The following is a 17,239-nucleotide window of genomic DNA, read 5'->3' as shown; positions in this document are numbered from 1 at the left end:
ACTGAGAAGCACGAGTCAGAGCGCAGCTACTCCTGCCGCTCGAGCGGCTTGTGGAGGAGAAGCACCTGGCACCGCAGAACTGCTGCTCCAAAGCTGCTCCAGAAAGAAGCAGCAGAGCCAGGAGACTCCGCACGCAGCTCCCGAGTTCTGCAAAGGCAGCGGCTCGGGGAACCTCATGGTGCTCAGCTCGGGACAAGCGCCAAGCAGCCTCGCCCAGACGCGTGGGAGCGCGCCCGCAGGAACACGTCTGTGGCGCTTGGCAGGGTTTTCACCACGCTGCGAAGCCCCACCGTGTTCCTGGGCCCCACAACGGCACTTTCGCGCCGCCCTGCCCCGTGTTTTCTCTCCTCCGCCTCGCTCCGGGCACCGCCGCGCGGGAGAATCCGCCTCGCGGCTCCTGCCCAAAACCAAGATGGCGGCGCGGGGAGCGTGCCAGCACAGCGCCGCTCTACCCTCCTGCGCCCGCCTCTGTGGCTGGCGGCGGGCGCGGCCACGTGACGCTTTCAACTGGGCCGCGCGGAACCTGCGCCGGCGGGGAGCGAGGCCGCGGCGGGAGCGCGCGGGCGATCAGGTGACCCCCACCCCTACCGCCGCCGCGCGCCCAACCCTCCCTCCGCGGGGCCCGGGCGGGGCGGTGACCGCGGCGGCCTCCGGCGCAGCGCGGCCGGGCCAGCCCAGCCCGCAGCGCCCGGCACCGCGGCCCGTGTCCGCGCGGCGGCGCCTCGGGGAGCGCGGGAGCCTGAGAAATGCGGCGTTCGGCTCCAGCCCGCGGTCCGCAGCGCCCGGGCGGTGCGGGGAGCCGGCTGGTGCCCGGGGAGGGGGCGCCGGCGGGCCGGGGGCTGCGGCGGGAGCGGGCGCGTTTCGCGAGGGGCGTGGGAATCCAGCGGGGGGCGCGGGGGGTCGGTTCGTGTCGGGCGCTCTGTTGTCCGATTTTCTCGGGCTCCCCTGAGATCATTCCGTCCGCTAGTGGGGAGAAACAGACACAGCCAAAATAAATAACCCCCCCGGTCACTTAGCCGGTAGTTGGGTGTGATATTTTGGCTTAGGATGAACACCAGCCGCTCGCCCCGCGCGGGGCTCCGGTGCCGTGTCGCTGGCGATGTCCCGCGGGGGCGCAGGAGCAGCGGCAGGAAACCCAGCGCTCGCTTGTGTGTCCGTCCTGTTGGAGCCGCCAGAAGCAAGTTCTGTTTCACGGTGGCGATGAGGCCACCAGTGCTTCTGGAATATGTTGGGGACATTCAGAGGCCACTGCAGGCCTTTGTACAGAAATTGTAAATGTTGAAAACATCCCAAGACAGCAGTGAATTTGATGGCTGACAAGTACGCTGTTCTCACATCCAAGTTAGCCTTTCCCATAGAACGCTGTATCCCAAAAGATAAAGCTGTACCCCTTGCACTGGGGGAAGCAGTCACAAGTGACATAAAACATAAAGACACCAACATACAGAGAATTATTCTGTTGTGCTCCAGCTAATTCAGCTTTCCTTTGCCATAAAGAGCTCCCTCATTCTTGTCTTGGGTCAAGCAGCCATAGGATGGAGCATCAATTCTGCAGGCGCTGAAGTGACCAGTGAGCACCGGGGGAGCTGAGGTCCCGCACAGATAGTGCTCCTGATCAGGTAGGGCACGTGTCGGCAGAGCAACACCCCCCTGCGGGTGTACAGCATTGTTCTTGGGGGAGGGAAAAGTCTGGCCACAGGCACTACTGTCTTCTATTACTGTAATTTATTGGGACTAAGTTATTAACAAAAGCCTTAGTTTAACATTATAGCATTAAGCAGTTAATTGTGTTAACATGCACAGTGACCTCAGCCTGCTCTCCCATAGCAACCACACTGTGAAAGTCCTTTCAGGGACCTCCTTTAGCAGGCAGAATAAAAAATGGGATCACTGAGATTATGTCTGTAGAGTGTTCCTCAGCCTGGAAAGTTTTCTAGTTTCAGGAGGTAAAGCAGTTCGGTGGAATAATAGCCACAGCTTGTGCTCTGTCCTCCAGATCTGGCTTTTGGGAGATTTCCTCGGAGGCTGTTTGTCACAGGCTGCGCTGAGAGCTCCTTACATCCCAGGGATCCACACTTGCCCATGCACACACAGCTGCAGGAGACGTCCTCTGTGCTTTCTCATAACAAGGTTTCAGAGAGAGCACAGTGAACCATCCCTGTCCTGTTACTCACTTAAGAATAATTACTGAGAAACTTGAGCTAAAGGAACCTTCTCAAGGTGTTTCAGTCAATCACTCAAGCCAAATCAGATTTACCTAAACATTCTAAGATTTACCTAAACCTGTTCTACACCCATCTCCTTCCACTTGCAGAAACCTCAAGACATTGGTAGGCAAATTTATGATCTCATAAAAGTTGATATACATCCAAATGGCAGTTCCTCTTAGCTCAGAAATATTTTCCTAAATTGCTCTCCTCGAGTCTGTCTTGGTAATATAAAGTCCAAGGCACAATCAATCATTCCCATCCCATCACACTGATCATTTGAGAAAGATTACTGAAATTTGAGTTGAAAGAACCTTTGGAAGTGATCTGCCTGTATGCAAACATTGCAGATTTTCACCCTTTTTTTAAGGAATTGTACAAAAAGAAGTAACTTTTCTTGAATATAGCATAAGTAGATATTAAAGACGATACAAGTATAATGGAAAATGCAAGGATGATGGGGATTACCAGGTTCTTAAGACAGACAATAGGGAGACAAACTGTTGCACTGCTGGTCAAAGTAGTACAGAAAATGAATAATTTTCACATTCACATTTTGAAAACTGATACCATTTTTCTCTGCCTGACTTGAGAAAATACGTATGCCATGTGATATTATGTGGATCTAGTAAGCACTCCTGGTATGTCAAACCAAGCATTAGTGAGGTGACATCCAGTGCTCTGCTGCTCACTCTTCAGTAATAAAGCCCAGTGTTTAAAGACTCTGAAAAGTGACAGGGATTTCCAAGAGTTGAACGTCTCTTGTTCTGACAGTGCAAAACCGTGAGGCTCTTGCTGAGGGCAGAGCAATAGGAATACCATTTCTTGACCATATGTTTTAAAAAATAGACTCTGTGCAACATGTTAAGCAGAGCCTACATTATCATGACAAATGCAGAACGACTTTCATAGGTATGTTTGTATCAGCTGACAACTACAGAATCGGTCTTAAAATCCACATCGTAATTATGACTGAAAGTTTAAAATTATGATAACACCTTTTCAGTAAAATTGAACCCTCGGGGGAGTAATTTCTTCTGCCTTTCAGTTTTAGATCATTCTGTGCATTATAAATCACTCGTCCACAAAACTGTGCACATAGGATAAGCCCTTCTAGTAAATCTCCCTCTTAACTGTTGCAGGTCACCACTAGAAAAAAATGTGGCATTTGAAGGTATAATGCATAAGGTGTTTTGATGTCCTGAGTTATTGTAATTGTAAACTTGGCTGTGCAGGGAGGAATATGCAGCAACATCATTTTATTCCTTGAAGAATCCTTTTTTAAATGTTTGTACATAGGTTTTTTATTAGCTCCTTTTATTTCAAGAAAATACCAACTGAATCTGCAAGGCCAGAGGATCTTCAGGACTTGTCTTCAACAAGCCTTATTTGGCCAAGACCATTGTGCACTACAGATCCCCCAGATGTTAACTATTGTCAGGACTGTTTACTGGTGAATAGTCTCTCCCTTATGGCAATAAATGATCAAATGCAAGTGCATCTGTCCCTCTTGGTGTTTCTTGTTTTGTAGGAGCTGAGATGGGTTCTTCAGCTGAAAGGGTGGTGGCTGACCTTTGAGGAAATATTTGATCACCTAGTTACTCTCTGTCCTTCAGTGTGTGACTCTGCTTTTGTCATTTAAAGGGTTTCCTTTCTTCAAAGACGGGCTGAAGATGGCAGCTTGCCTTCTCTGTATGTAAACCTTAAATCCGAGTGTGCGGGTGGATGGATTTGTCTGAGGTGCCAGAGAGAATTTATACCCAATGGTTAAACCTGCTTCCTTCTTTCCACTCACAGATACCAGGAAGCAGCTTTTGCTCAGATAGAGCCCGGTAGCTCCGCAGGAAAATACCTGAATATTTTCAAACACTTCACACCAGCATTTCTTGTGGTTGTCAGAGGTCAAGGAATGGATTTAAGACTAGTTAGTGGCTGGCTGTAGCTATGATACTCCTGTTGCTGAATTATTTTTTTCTGTGTTTGTCTTGTTCCAGTCTGACACTTGCCTGCAAGTGCCTTTGGTTAAGGAGATGAGCGACTTTGCCTTTTCTATTGATCAGAATAAATTACGAGCAGCTAATTTATAGACCTCACAAAAGTGCCTTTGACATGGTGAATTGTGCTCTGTTGTTCAGGTAATTGGGTTGTCAGGAAATGTTATTGGTTACTATTCAGTCATCTCTCATAGAATATTGGCCTGTTTCATGGAAATGGACAAAATCTTTTAGACTTCCAGTTCCTAGGATGTCACAAAGACTGAATAAGGAGGAAATAAGCATTCTTCTTGATAGAACTAACAGTAGTAAGAACATTTTGACTGCTACATGTTGATTTCCCACCCCTGATTTGTGTAAAAAAGAAAATTACTTTTCTCATGCTTGCAAGTTTAGGGGGCTTGGTAGTTGCCAGCATTTGCAGATTCAGCTTAAAATGGGGGAGAAATGTGCCGCTTAGGACAGTACTCTTGCCAACAGTGAGATTCAACATTTTATCACTGGTTTTTTGATGTCTGAGAAGGATAGAACAAAGCTCATGTGTTTTTCTGGGTATGTTGCAAAGATGGCAAAGATAAACTTGGTTCTGTCACACCACTAGAAAACTCACAAAACACATAGAAACAACGGACGGGTGGCAGGAAGGTGTTTTTACACGTTGTTGTTTTTATAGCCAGCTTCCACACTTGTGGGCCATGACATCTGCAAAAGGAAGAAAAATGCAAACAAAGGATTCTCGTGAGGCTGAAAAATGAAAGCAGCAGGGGAGCTCAGGAGCTCACTTCAGGTGTTTTCTGGAAGAGCTCTTGCCTGCCAAAGTTTGCAGTCTTGTTTTCTTCTAATGCTGTGAAATGCTTCCTCAGAAGAACTCTGCGCTTACACCAGGAGTTTGTCCACCCAGCAGCTTTGTAGACCCAAGGGGAAAGGAATGGTTAAGGAAGGGCTTTTCTCCACCCAGTTCAGCCCAGGCCTAGTGCTGATAGCTGTAGGACAGCTGTGGGCAGCCCCCTCTGCCATTTCTTTTGTGGGAGTTCTGTGATTCTTAGAACTCCCCTGAGCTCTGGATTATCAAGTGTGCCTTGTTGCAGCTGCATTGGCTGCAGAATGACTCATTTATCAGGCACAACAACAGGCTCCTGTTTGGGCAGGATTCCACTGGCAGTCCGTGCCTGACCTGGAGACCTTTGATATTTTGGCTGGCAGACAAGTTGTCTGTGCCCTGCTTGGTATTTCCCTGTAAAATACGCTCTAGGTTGTCTTTTCTTTAGGAGACATTACCCTTCCTCCCACTTGTTCTTGAGTCAAAGCATCACTGCGAATGCTCTTGGCTGGAAGGTCCACCCCTTTGTGCACTGAGCATGCAAACCCACTACCCATTGCTCCCTCACTGGACAGCACAGCATTCCAGCTCAGGAGGTGTCTCTGAGGTCCTGCAGCTGGACATATCTGCATTTCCAGCTTTGCTTCCTAGACAGGACATTTTAAATGTATGTGACAGCTGTATACTGCCAGCATCAACAACGAGCAGGAGAGGCCCAACAGACTGGACTGCTTGGCGCTGGTATTTCCAGTGGATCTTCATACTGCTGCTTGTTGCTGATGTCTTTGCCTGCTGTTACCCAGGGATGACACAACACATTGGAGGAGTTCATGAATTGTTCTGATGGGAAGAGCACACTCGCCAATACCATGCCTACTTTTTGATCTTCTTGAAGTTTTGATCTACTTCTTGCCTTTGAAATTACATGGTGTTTTCTTTCTCATTCTCTCTTTTAGAGAAAAAGGTTGAGAGAGTCATGGAGCTTGAAAGAATCATTCGAGACACACTGACACGCTTCATCCAGTCCCACATCCCTGCTGCAGACCTCAGGTATGCTGAGATAGAAAGATCCAATATAATTGTTCTGGCTTGAACTCTGCATGAATTGTCTCTCTGCACATTATACTGAACTCCAAGCAGACCTCTGTAACTTTCCTGTGGTTTGTGTTGCTTTTACTTATGTCAGATCCAGGATGCAGGTAATTCGTACAGGCTCTGCTGTGAATGCTTGAATGACCAGTGTTTAACATTGCAATGTGGCAATGTCATTTCTTTGACTACCAAGATGATTTATTTCCTGTCCAGTACTATGCATTAGAATATGGGATTCCCTTCATTCCACAGTGCTCCTGAAGGGCTTTCTGAGCAGCATAGCGCTATGTCAGGGCTCTCCCTGTTTTGAACTCTGCCTGCGTGCAGATACAGCCACCTTGAGGCTGGAACACAGCAGCTAGTTTTGCAGCCGGTGGCAGCAGCGACACAAGTGTGGAGAGCAACAAGCAGAGAACACTGCATCCTATAGAAATTGCAACTTGACAGAATGTCATGTCCTCACCTTAAACAACAGTCAAAATAGAAAAGTCGGGTTTGAGCACTTAGAGTATTTTAGTTAGCTCAGCTGAAGTACCTACAGGAGCACAGCATCTGGACACGCTCTGGGACTTTCATTCAGCGCTGCCTAGGAAGGAGGACCACATGCAGTATTTTAGCCATAAATGCTTCCCGCTCAACCACTGACCACCTATTACCTGGCTTTACTGGTGAGATCTGCCCACAAGATACAGTCCACATAGGTCCTTCTGCTGCTCTATTAGAAAGACAAAAGGTTAGGAGGAATGGGAACGGAGAGAAAGAAAAAATGTGCCTGTTGAGCCTGCTTCCATGTCCTGCTTTCTCTCTGTTGCCAGTGGGATGGATGATGTTTTCTTCTCTTACATCACGGGTGTCCTGGAAGAGCTGGGTTCACCAGAGTCCTCTGAGGAGACCTTCGACATGGACACCTTTGTGGAAATGATGGAGGCGTATATCCCTGGCTTTGCAGAAATCCACAGGTATTTGAATATTACTGTTTTGTATGTGCATGCCATGCAGTGAGGGCCCGGACTGAAGTCCCTCAGTACCATAAATTCTTTTGTTTTACCCAGCTGAAAATGTATTAGTATCAAACCTGTGCCATTATGATTAAGTCAGGCTTTGCCTAAATACACAGATGCTAATCCTAGAACAGTTTGCAAGCAGATCCTTGGTGATCTGAAACACCAGCTTATTTTGTTGGGCTTCCCATCAAGCTTTGTCTTTCTATAAAAAGGCAGCCAAATAGGATAGACAAGTCCTTTTATTTCTCACACTAATTATACAGCTTCTGTCTGTTGCAGTGGGGATATTTGTGAAATGATGTTCTCTCTGTCAGAAAGGCTCAGTGAAGCTCGCATCAGAGGTGAGTTACACAAACAATTTCAGCACAAGGAGGTATCTTCTGCATATGTTTTAAGCTGTAGTGTTTAGAGTTGAGCAATGCCACCGGATAAAATACAATCTTGTTTGCCACAGTTAGGATCTCACAGACTAGCCTGAATTGGTTGACTTTTTTTTTTAATGTTCAAGTCGGGTTTTCAGTATCAACACATAGGAGGCTTGAGTTATGTGGAATACTGCCCAAGCATACTGGGTTGAAAAACATTTAATCAGATCTCCAAATAGCTCTGTTGAGATCAAATCCAGAATAAGGAAATAATAGCAGATACAGGGCTGCTTGTTGAAATTGTACTGTAGGTTAATTCTGAAGGCGGAGATTCCTGACCGCCTCTCATAGACATCTGCCCAAGGGACAGTACCACTAGGCAGCCCATGTCAGGCACATCATCAAATAGACAGTCCAGCTGATAACATGTATCACTTCTAGACTTTGAGCATCTTCAAAGCTCACTTCTCATTCACTCATGAACCCTGGCACAGATGCAAAATGTGCTGTGGCCTGCAACATGCGGGACTGCAGAAGACTACCACTACCCCAGTGGCCCTTTCTAACCTCAACATTCACAGCTGCACTGCTCCACTAATCAGCCCCAAAGGTACTTCCTACTAAAGAACGAACAGGTGAAGAGCCTGGATATTAAACTTTTCAGGACATACCGGCCTGTTTTTTGCTTATCTAGCAACATCACTGCTGTCTTGGCAGAAGGCTACACAGACATTCATTTCTTTTATCTTACTTGCTGCTTTGTTGAACTTGAGAATATCTACTGCTCTCCTCTGGTCCCCTGCAACCTACCCTTTGAGGATCCTGATGTAATTGGAGTGTGGAAGGACAGCACTATCCCAGTTTTAGAGAGCACAGAACAGGTGAAATGATTCTTCTTACACTGATGCAGAAAAAGCCTGTAAGGAGAGATGCATCAGAGTAACCTGATCACAGGATGTGCTGGCTTATATGCAGCCAGAGGACTACCAGTGTGTATTCCCAAATTTAAAATCAAAACCACACCTTAGTTCAAAGTTAGAGAAAACACTAGGGAATTCTTAGAAATATAACAAAAATACTGTAAGTATCCACAGCCTCAGTGCTAGGGGCCAAGAACTGACAGATAGAATTGAATTTGCAAGGCCTGGAAATGCAGCGCTTGGGCACTCCAGCATGCTTTAGCACTGTGTTCCTGCAGGTCAGCAGGAGCACAGCTGCAGCTGTCCCTGCTGAGGGCAGGGGGAACATCAGTGCTTTCCAGTCTTGTCACTTAAGAAGGGATTTGCTTCGGCACACAATGCACTAGCTATCTAATGTCAACAGAAAGCACAGAGCTCTATGCTTAATGGGACTGTTCCTTAGGAGATATCACTGTGTCTTTAAGAAAAACCTGGCCAAAAGGCAGTGGAAAGTGGGAGTGAAGCACCCTCTGAAGACCTGAAAAAGGGACAGGAACCTGGAGCTGGAGCCTGCAAGGCGGAGAGGCTGTGCACCCCAAGAGATGGAGCCGGGGCCCAGGTATGAGCACCCCAGAGAAGAGCAGGAGCACTGGGCACAGTCACACAGAACTAGACTACCACCACCACCTGAGGACATTTTATGGCTCTGGGAGGAACCACAACATAGGCTATGACACAGCATCACTGGTGTCTGTGACCTCCTCCATTGTAAGGCCTGAGCAAGACTCTGTCAGTAAGTGGAAAAATAAAATTATGTGCTGACAGAAGAGTATGAGCAATCACTGGCTCATCCTTTCCGGCCACTGAAAAGGATGAGCCAGAGCAATGGTTCAACAAGCCTGTTGGAGATTCCACAGCAGCACCGTGGGGATGCCTCTGCAGCACGGGCCAGACTCCATCCTGCTTCACCCTGTGCCCCCAGCCTCACTCCACAGTTTGAGCTGGATCACCACTTCTCTCCCCAGCTGTTGTGCAGTATCTGCACAGGGAGCAGTCACATCCAGGTGTCAGTCCTGAAGACACCAATCCCACTCTCAGAGACCTCCTGTGCTGTGTAGATACTGAGCTAGCAGCACTGAATCACTGGCCCAGCAAGCCTGATCCCACAGCAGCATGACCCTCATTGTGGCACCTGCCAGATCCCTGCCACGCTCTGCTTGCTGTTTCTTCAATACTGACCTGCTCTGCAGCTTAGTCATTCTGTGTTGAGTCTCCTAGCAAATGCTGCTGCTGTGCTTCCTTCTGATGTAGCCACAGGTCACCATGTTTAGCAGTCCCTTCCTTTTCTGATCAAAGCACATACAACTTCACAAGGTGAGGGGGATCAAGCATTTGCACCAGTGTCAAGAAAGCTCAGTTCTAAGGAGACACATAGCATGGCCACACAGACGAGCCAGTTCACAGCAGCCCTACTTTAAAGAAAGCTGAGGTATAGGGGGAGGAGTTTAAGGAAGAGTAATGTTTTGTCCTGCAAAGATACAATCGCCTGTCAGCTTCAGGAGTGGGATTTAGTCATGCATGTGAGGAGAGTGAGTGTTCAGCTGAGAGCAAGCTGAATTTCCTGACTTAGTGCAAAACCAGAAAGGCCCTTTTCAACAGCCCTCCTTACCACATCCCTAGCTTACCTCTGTCTCTCTTGCTTCAACTAGGAAGGTGATGACTTGAAGGATGGGGTGGAGCTGCTACTGGAGATGTTCCCTGCTTGTACCGTGAGCCAGGTGGAGAAGGCACTTGCCATGGCCTTGGGGAACTTGGAGGAGGCAGTACAGTTAATTGTGGATGAGAAGGTGGAAATTGGCCCAGCAGGTGTGAGTGTGAAGGTACTGTACTCTGAACTGGGTGGCAGCAGGTCAAAGAGCAGGGGGGCAGAGTTCAGGGACACACGAGTGCCCCAGCTGTCTGCTGCAGGCAGCAGCTTTGACCACAGGAACTTTCTGCACAGCAAGCTGCAAGACCACCCAGAGCAACATCCCATCTCCCTCCCTTACCTGAGCAGGGGCTGTGCCCACACAGCTGAGCCAGCATCCCAGCAGAGCTGTGTCTGGCAGCCCCTTCTCAGAGGGCCAGAGTGCTGCACCAGCTGCTGGGCTCTCCAGGCTAATGGGGAGGAAGCTGTACATCCCACCTGCTGTGCTACTCATGCACTTGTCTTCCCCCAGGAACTGGTACGGCCCCGGAGAGCACCCAACCACGAGGAACTAAAACAGGTCATCCTACAGAAGTAAGTACCCAGCAGCAAAGATCCCCTTATTCTGCTGGTTTTACAGCTCTGGCACAGAAACAGGTTCCCTGCCCCAGCTGGGTCACAGCCCTGGCTGTGTGTGAGGTTTCAGCCTCCTACAGGTACAGGGTAAATCCCAGTACTGTCAGCTGAGGTCCCAGATAAAGGGTCAAGGCACAAACATCATACTGCAGCTCAGGTAACACATGGTGACTTGTAGAACTACAGCACCTCATTCATACCTCCATCCTTGGAGACAGTCCAAACAAGGCTAAAGATATCTTTAAGAGAGTGCCTGTACAGCAACACTGAGAAGATTAAATCTCAATTGCTAAGGGTGTGAATTCAACGCGTTTAAAGAAACTCCTCTGAAATCCCCCTGTGGACTTCTGGACAATGAAAGTGGCTTTAGATTGGTTTACCTCTATTAATTTCCCAAAGCATTTAATTCTCAATAGGAGAGCCCACACTGTGGTTTCATTGATCTGCTTTAAGATCTCAGCTTTCATGGGTACCCTCCTGTGGGCATGCAGATTCCACGTGTCTATCCAGCCACATCTTTGCTACCACTTTACATCCTTCCCCAGTGACAGAATAACTAAGGAAGATAAAGGAAGGCAGAATGGCATCCAGGCAGAATTAGCAATCCCTTGTTTCAGAGTAACATGCAAGGGAACAAAAAAATACCAGCTGCTAGTTAGGTTTCTGGGAACTTCACTTTAATGACATTTTGGAAACATCCTGTACTTTAAACATCACTCAAGCACAGGTACAGAGAGCAGATAACCATAGCTGAAGATACACAGGAGCAACTATACTAACTACTGAGGGAGAAGTCATGGTCAGCTGTGCTGTCCATCTGCTAAACCAGCACCAAAGTCTCAAGAGTAATTCAGCAGTACAGCAAGCAAATGCTTGGGCCCTGATGTTTCAGCCACACAGGGAATGAAGTGATGGTTCTATAAAATTGCTTCCAGCACAGACCTGTTTCATAGTCAAGCAGTAGGTGTAGAGTGAAAGGAACACCATCTCTTCAGGGCAGAGGCAGCCAGCTTGGTCCTGTAATCTCTCCTCTGTCTCCTTTGGCTGCCATCACTTGTACTGAAAAGGAACAAAGCTGGCTCAATGGCAGAGCACACCTCATGTCAACATCTCAGTTCTACAGAGGCTATTGGCATTCTCAACAGCCTGCATTTTCAATACCCTTCACATACTGTTAAGGATGCTACTCCAGGAGAATCCTGGTTTCTCACCAGGATGACACACTTCTTGCCTATTTCATCCACCAGGGAACATTAAGTGCTCTTAGCTGCAATATAGGCAAGTAGGACACACTGCACAGCCACAAACCAGAGAGCCCCAGGCAATGCACAATACCCAGTTCACTGAATGCGTCTCCTGTTTCAGATACATGATGGTGGATAGTGCAGATGATCAGAAGACACATCGACCAGCTCCACCCAAAGAGGTAAGAAAAGCAGTTCCAGCTCACCAGCAGTTTGAATGTCCTTTGTCTAGATGGTTTAAAATCAGGCTGAAGGTCCAGAAAGCAAAGGGGAAGTCCCAAGACACAACTGTTCACAGAGCCTGCTAGTCACTGAAGAGGGAAGATTAGCTTAGCAAAGGTGCTGCAGGGTCTGTCAGCTCCTACCATTCCTGACTAACATGGCTCCGGCTCCCTGCCCCCCCAATCAGACAGCTTACTTCCCAGTTTTGGCCAAGATTCCCTACAAAAGGATGGGTAAAGCAGACCACCCCAGTTGTCCTGCACCTGTCCTCCGAGCTCTGCTTCTGCTTGTCCCCCTGCTTTCTCTAGCAGCCTGGCTGTCCACCCACTTGGTGTTAATGTCTTTCCAGGCTCCCAAGAAGCTGATCCGTTATATTGATAACCAAGTTGTGAGTACAAAGGGAGAGAGATACAAAGACATCAAGAAGCCCGAGAGCGAGGAGATGAAGAGAACCTACATCAGCCTGAAACCAGCCAGGAAGTACAAGTTCCACTGACAGCCAGGTCCTCCTGCTTTTCAGTCTCCACCTCGCTGGCCAGGCATGGCAGGATGGACATGTGGCACTAGGGATGAGGGGACTCCTCCACCTGTCACTAACTGGAACTAACCTGGGAACCAGGACGCTGCTTTCAGCTTCCTCAACTAACTTGACTGACAAGGAGGAGCCTTATCTCCTGGTGTAGCTGTCCCTCTGCCCCCAGGGGCACACCGCAGTGGCTCTCTGGGCCTTCTCAGCTACTCCTTGCATGGGACATTTTTAGATCCAAGATGTGGCTTGTGCTTTTGCAGCAAGCTTTTTACAAGTCTGTGTGCACTGTTGCTTTAAATTGAGTGCCAGTATTAATAAAGGTGATGTGAGTTGGTGTGTAGTTCAGCTGGAGCATGAACATGCTGTACAGACACTGCTTCCAGTCCCTCCTGGGGCCAAAGATAGAAGCAGGGTCATCCTCTCTTCCCCTAATTACTCTCTTCATCACATTCACCACAAGATACAGCTGCTGTTTGGTTAACCACCTAGTGGATACAAGGGCTGAGGCTGAACTCCAAACCAGAGCTAGGCTCTCCCTGCCAACACGACCTGCAGCACTTCACGAACTCCAGCTGACAGCATGGCCAGCACTGCTGCCATCACTTAACCCTGCTGAGTGCCAAGGCTCCAGATGCACCGCATGGAGCAGGACATAGTAGCAGACCTGAGCTGCTGAAATTTTAAGTCAGAAGCTGGAAGGAAACGAATGGCAATGACCAACTGCTTTCAGTTACAGCACAGCAAGGTTTGGTGCTTTTCCATCAGTGAAACTGCTGTTAGGAAGGAGCAGGTTCCCCCGCACTAGCCTAAACCAGCACCCTTGGCCTGGACAGACACACTGCCTGCACTGGGCCATGCCAGCCCTTTGGTACCAGGCTGGATGGTGGCCACAGGCTGGAGCTGGGCTCACTCTGCCCTCCTCCCTGAACCCAGAGGGGCCTGCCCTCTCCTCAGAGGAGGGCTGGCAGCTTTTCGCCTTTCTGCTCCAGCTGGCCTGGTTTGTTCCCAACAGCTCTGCTAGCGTGCAGCACACACCTGCCCCAGGGGACAGTCCCTAAACACAATCCTGCTCTCTGGACAGCTGCCACTTGGAGACTGAAGATACAACAAATAATAAATCCTATATATTATCTGGCCTGGCCAAGGCCTGTTCAGCACCATGGTGTTCCTGCAAGTCAATTGCTCTCTCCACGCCAATGCAGAGGGAGTTACTTTCCCTGGAGGCACCCATGAAGCCCACTCACGAACACGAGGAAAGAGTGAGCCCCAGTCAGGGCAGCCTCACCAATGGGACCGACCTCTCCCTCTGCACGTCTTCGCAGCAGCCGGTTCTGGCATCCTCCCATGACCCCCACATTGCGTCAGTTCCCCCCTCCCCAGCAGCAGCACTTCTAGATCTGGAGGTTGATGAAAGGGGCGAAGCCAACCACGTCCTGCAGAAGAACGAGAGCCCTCTGCAGCGGAGGCTCCACATCCAGCTCCACCCCACGGCTTCGGAGGATGCTCAGGCTGGACTCGGCCACATTGTGGCAATGCTTCACCTTCAGCGAGCGCAGCTTTGGACAGTACTCAGCCAGGACCCTGCCAAGAAAGAGATCACGCATGGGTTGCAAGCCAGGACTCCCAAGTACACAACTCACCCTCTTCTCTGCTCCCAGCAGCCCAGTGCTCATAACTGTGCCATGCATGCACCATCTTGTGGGAGCAGCACCCTGGTGGTCTGCAAGAAACTCAAGGGACATGGCCTGATCCCAGACCTACCCTCCATGACATGCTGGAGAATTTGCTGTTAGCAGCACACAATGCCTCTTCTGAACAGCCTGCTAGTAGCTTCTCCCTCGGACTGAGCTCTCATTGCTTTCAGCATGAGTGAATCTGACTTTTCTCTCTGGTTCTCTTCTCCTCCCCACCCCAGACAGCAGCCAGCCCCAGCTCACCTCCCCACGTTGCTCAGTACCTGATGGAGTCATTCTTGACTCGCAGACACCCCGTGAGGTCCAGGTGCTCCAGCTCAGGGCAGCACTTGGCAATCTCCTCAACCGCCACATCACCTACATTGGCATTGACAGCCAGTGACAAAGACTTGAGCCTGCTGCACTTCTGCACCAGGTAGCAGATGGCCTCGTCCTTCAGCTGGCGACAGGCCGTCAGGTCCACAGCCTCCAGTGCCTTGCAGTGGTCAGCCAGGCTGCGCAGGGACAGGCTGTCCACCCACTCGCAGTGAGCCAGGGAGAGCCGACGCAGGTTGGGGCAGCTCAGCGAGATGGCCACCAGCGCGTGGCGGCTGAGCTGGGCACAGCCCTTCAGCTGGATCTGGTGCAGGTGGTGGTTCTGCCCAATGACCGGGAGCAGCTCCCTGTCCGTCAGCCAGTCGGAGCAGTTCTGGAGCGCCAGCTGCTGCAGTACTTCGTTGTCCTTCAGCAGGTTAACGAAAGCAGCTCGAGGGATGGCAGGTCCAATCTGCGTGGGGAACCCAGGAAGAATGAGGCATCCCCCAGGGTTTCAGATCAGCCTCATCCTCACCAGATACTCTCTCCCCTCCTCTCTTCAACTGTGATGGTGACAACCAAAGCCACCCCGTCTCCTCATCCCAGGGCAAACGCTGCCATCAGGCTCTCCTCCCCTCATGCCAAGGCTACTGTCACAAGCTAGAAGATGCTCTGGCTTCTCCATCCCTCATCACCACCCCTGCATTTATATACTCCTGATGAGCTGCACACCTCTGCTCTCCAAAAACTCTTAGCTAGACCACTCTATGCCCTCACAGAACAGCAGCTACTCCTGTATTTCACATTGTTTCTCAAGGCTGGCACAAGCTCTCCCTGAAGATCAGGTACAGAGTTATCTCCCATCAGACCCACCCTATTGCACAGTGAGGACCAGAAGGCCATGCCACTCTGGAGCTGGTCTGTGTTTCTGCCAGGCAATGCCCCATAATGGCTTGGGTGGAGCTTCCAGGCGCACTCCTCCCAACACCTCTTGCTAAAGACAGTGGCATTGCTGGGCCCTGAATCACCGCCTCTCCTCCCTGAGCCCATCTGTCCAGTCTGACACGGGAGCCATTAAACTGAGCTCCTGAGCAGAAACCAGCGTCCTTGCTGGGGGTTTCTTCTCCCCACATAGTCAGATGCTTCCTTGTTAGCTCCAGAGCAGTAGGACATCTGTGTCTCCCTCAGCCTCAGAGCCATCCAATACCTGGCTTGAGTCAAAGCAGCGCATGTTGGCCAGGTACAGCTGGATGAGAGACTGGAATGCCTTGCTGACCCTCTGCAGGCTCAGGAGCTGCTGCAGTGGCAGATGACAGAGGATATGTGGAACCAAGATGTCTTCCCAGGGCAGGTCCAGGAGGCATCCCCTGGAGGGGGTCAAACTCATCATCAGACGCCAGGTAGACAGGCTACAGTGGGAGTCAGGCTAAATCACCTCACACCTGCTGCCGGGTGCCTCTAGGAGGAACAGCCAGAAAGAAAAACTCAGCGACATCTCCTACAGTCAGCCCATGGGGTAAAAATCCCTCGGCTGGCCACCAGCGGGGCACGCACCTGCCACCTGCATCACCTCCGCCCCAGCCTTGGGACATTCACTCCTCAGGCATCCAAGGCCACCTGTCTGCACCACCCACCAGGAGAGCTCGGATGGGGCTTTCCACCAGCTGCGTGGGGAGTCCCTGTCCCTCAGTGGAGCAGCCAGGCACTGCTGCAGCGTTACCGCACCAACCGCGGCAGCTGTGCCTCACTGCCATGTCCAAGCACCACCCTGCCTGGAGCTCACCCCCCGCATCCAGTGCCGAGCCACTCGGGCCCCCTGCGGGGGAGAGGGCAGACTCCTGCTCCCTCCCATGGGGAGCAACAAGTCCCCGGGCTGGCCCCGAGCGCTCTTCCCCCGAGCAGCGGGGACACCGCATCTCTGCGGAGCGGAGACCGCAGCCGCGGGCGGGGGGAACGGCAGGAGCGCAGGGAGGAGCAGAGCGGTGCCTGAGCCCAGAGCGCCCGAGCTGCGGCTGGAGGCCGTGCTTAGACTTGCTTCCAACAGAACCGGCAGCTGGGGGTCCTCACCCGAGGACATCGCCCTCCCGCCGCCCCACGGGTCCCCGCTTGGCCCCAGAGCCGCCCCCGGGCCCGGTTCCCGGGCTACCGCGCCGCCGCAGCGAGGGAGCTGCACACAGACGCCCCCCCTCCCACAGGGGCCGGTGGCGAGGCGGCAACCCGAACCCAGCCTCCCTGCGCCAGCCCCGGCCCGGTACCTGCCGCCCCGCCGCGACTCGCAGCCGCTCCATACAGCCGCGTCTGGCCCCACCCCCGACGCCGGCGACCAGGCGTGACGTCACGGCGGCCGGCGGAAGTGCGCGCGTCCCCACCGCCCCGCCCCTTCACCGTCTCCGGCGTTAGGGCGGAGGTTACCGGCGGGCGGCGCGGGGAGGCTCGGACAACAGCAGCCGCGGGGAGTGCTCGGCCCTGCCAAGTTGGGGCACCGGGCAGAGGAGAGCGACTCCGGCGCTGTGGACAGGCCAGGGGGCCTTGGCGGCAACACTGGTTCCCCA

General features: G+C 51.2%; 2 protein-coding genes across 4 annotated transcripts; one reads left to right on the top strand and one right to left on the bottom strand.

Annotated features, from left to right (window-relative positions):
• Nucleotides 1–421: 421 nt before the first annotated feature.
• Nucleotides 422–13,039, top strand: CUEDC2 (CUE domain containing 2). Of its 3 annotated transcripts, none has more exons than XM_082053566.1 (10): nt 422–571; nt 1,498–1,619; nt 5,978–6,071; nt 6,929–7,072; nt 7,397–7,458; nt 8,867–9,000; nt 10,091–10,261; nt 10,601–10,662; nt 12,070–12,130; nt 12,520–13,039. In XM_082053566.1, the coding sequence occupies exons 3-10, from the start codon at nt 5,998–6,000 to the stop codon at nt 12,664–12,666; spliced, it is 855 nt and encodes a 284-aa protein (XP_081909692.1). In that variant the 5' UTR covers nt 422–571; nt 1,498–1,619; nt 5,978–5,997; the 3' UTR covers nt 12,667–13,039. The 3 variants fall into 3 exon arrangements, with proteins under 3 accessions (XP_081909692.1, XP_081909694.1, XP_081909693.1); XM_082053567.1 differs by having other exon boundaries at nt 474–571; nt 1,529–1,619; XM_082053568.1 differs by lacking the exon at nt 1,498–1,619 and having other exon boundaries at nt 451–571.
• A 152-nt stretch (nt 13,040–13,191) lies between these two features.
• FBXL15 (F-box and leucine rich repeat protein 15) lies at nt 13,192–17,002 on the bottom strand. The gene is made up of 4 exons (XM_082053565.1): nt 16,943–17,002; nt 15,895–16,145; nt 14,657–15,159; nt 13,192–14,280 (listed from the first exon to the last, which is right to left on the bottom strand). The coding sequence occupies exons 2-4, from the start codon at nt 16,075–16,077 to the stop codon at nt 14,091–14,093; spliced, it is 876 nt and encodes a 291-aa protein (XP_081909691.1). The 5' UTR covers nt 16,078–16,145; nt 16,943–17,002; the 3' UTR covers nt 13,192–14,090.
• Nucleotides 17,003–17,239: the final 237 nt, after the last annotated feature.

Source organism: Streptopelia decaocto (genome assembly GCF_964273445.1).
Source record: "Streptopelia decaocto genome assembly, chromosome: 5".
Lineage (NCBI taxonomy): Eukaryota > Metazoa > Chordata > Aves > Columbiformes > Columbidae > Streptopelia > Streptopelia decaocto.
This window is presented reverse-complemented; position numbering and strand designations above follow the sequence as displayed.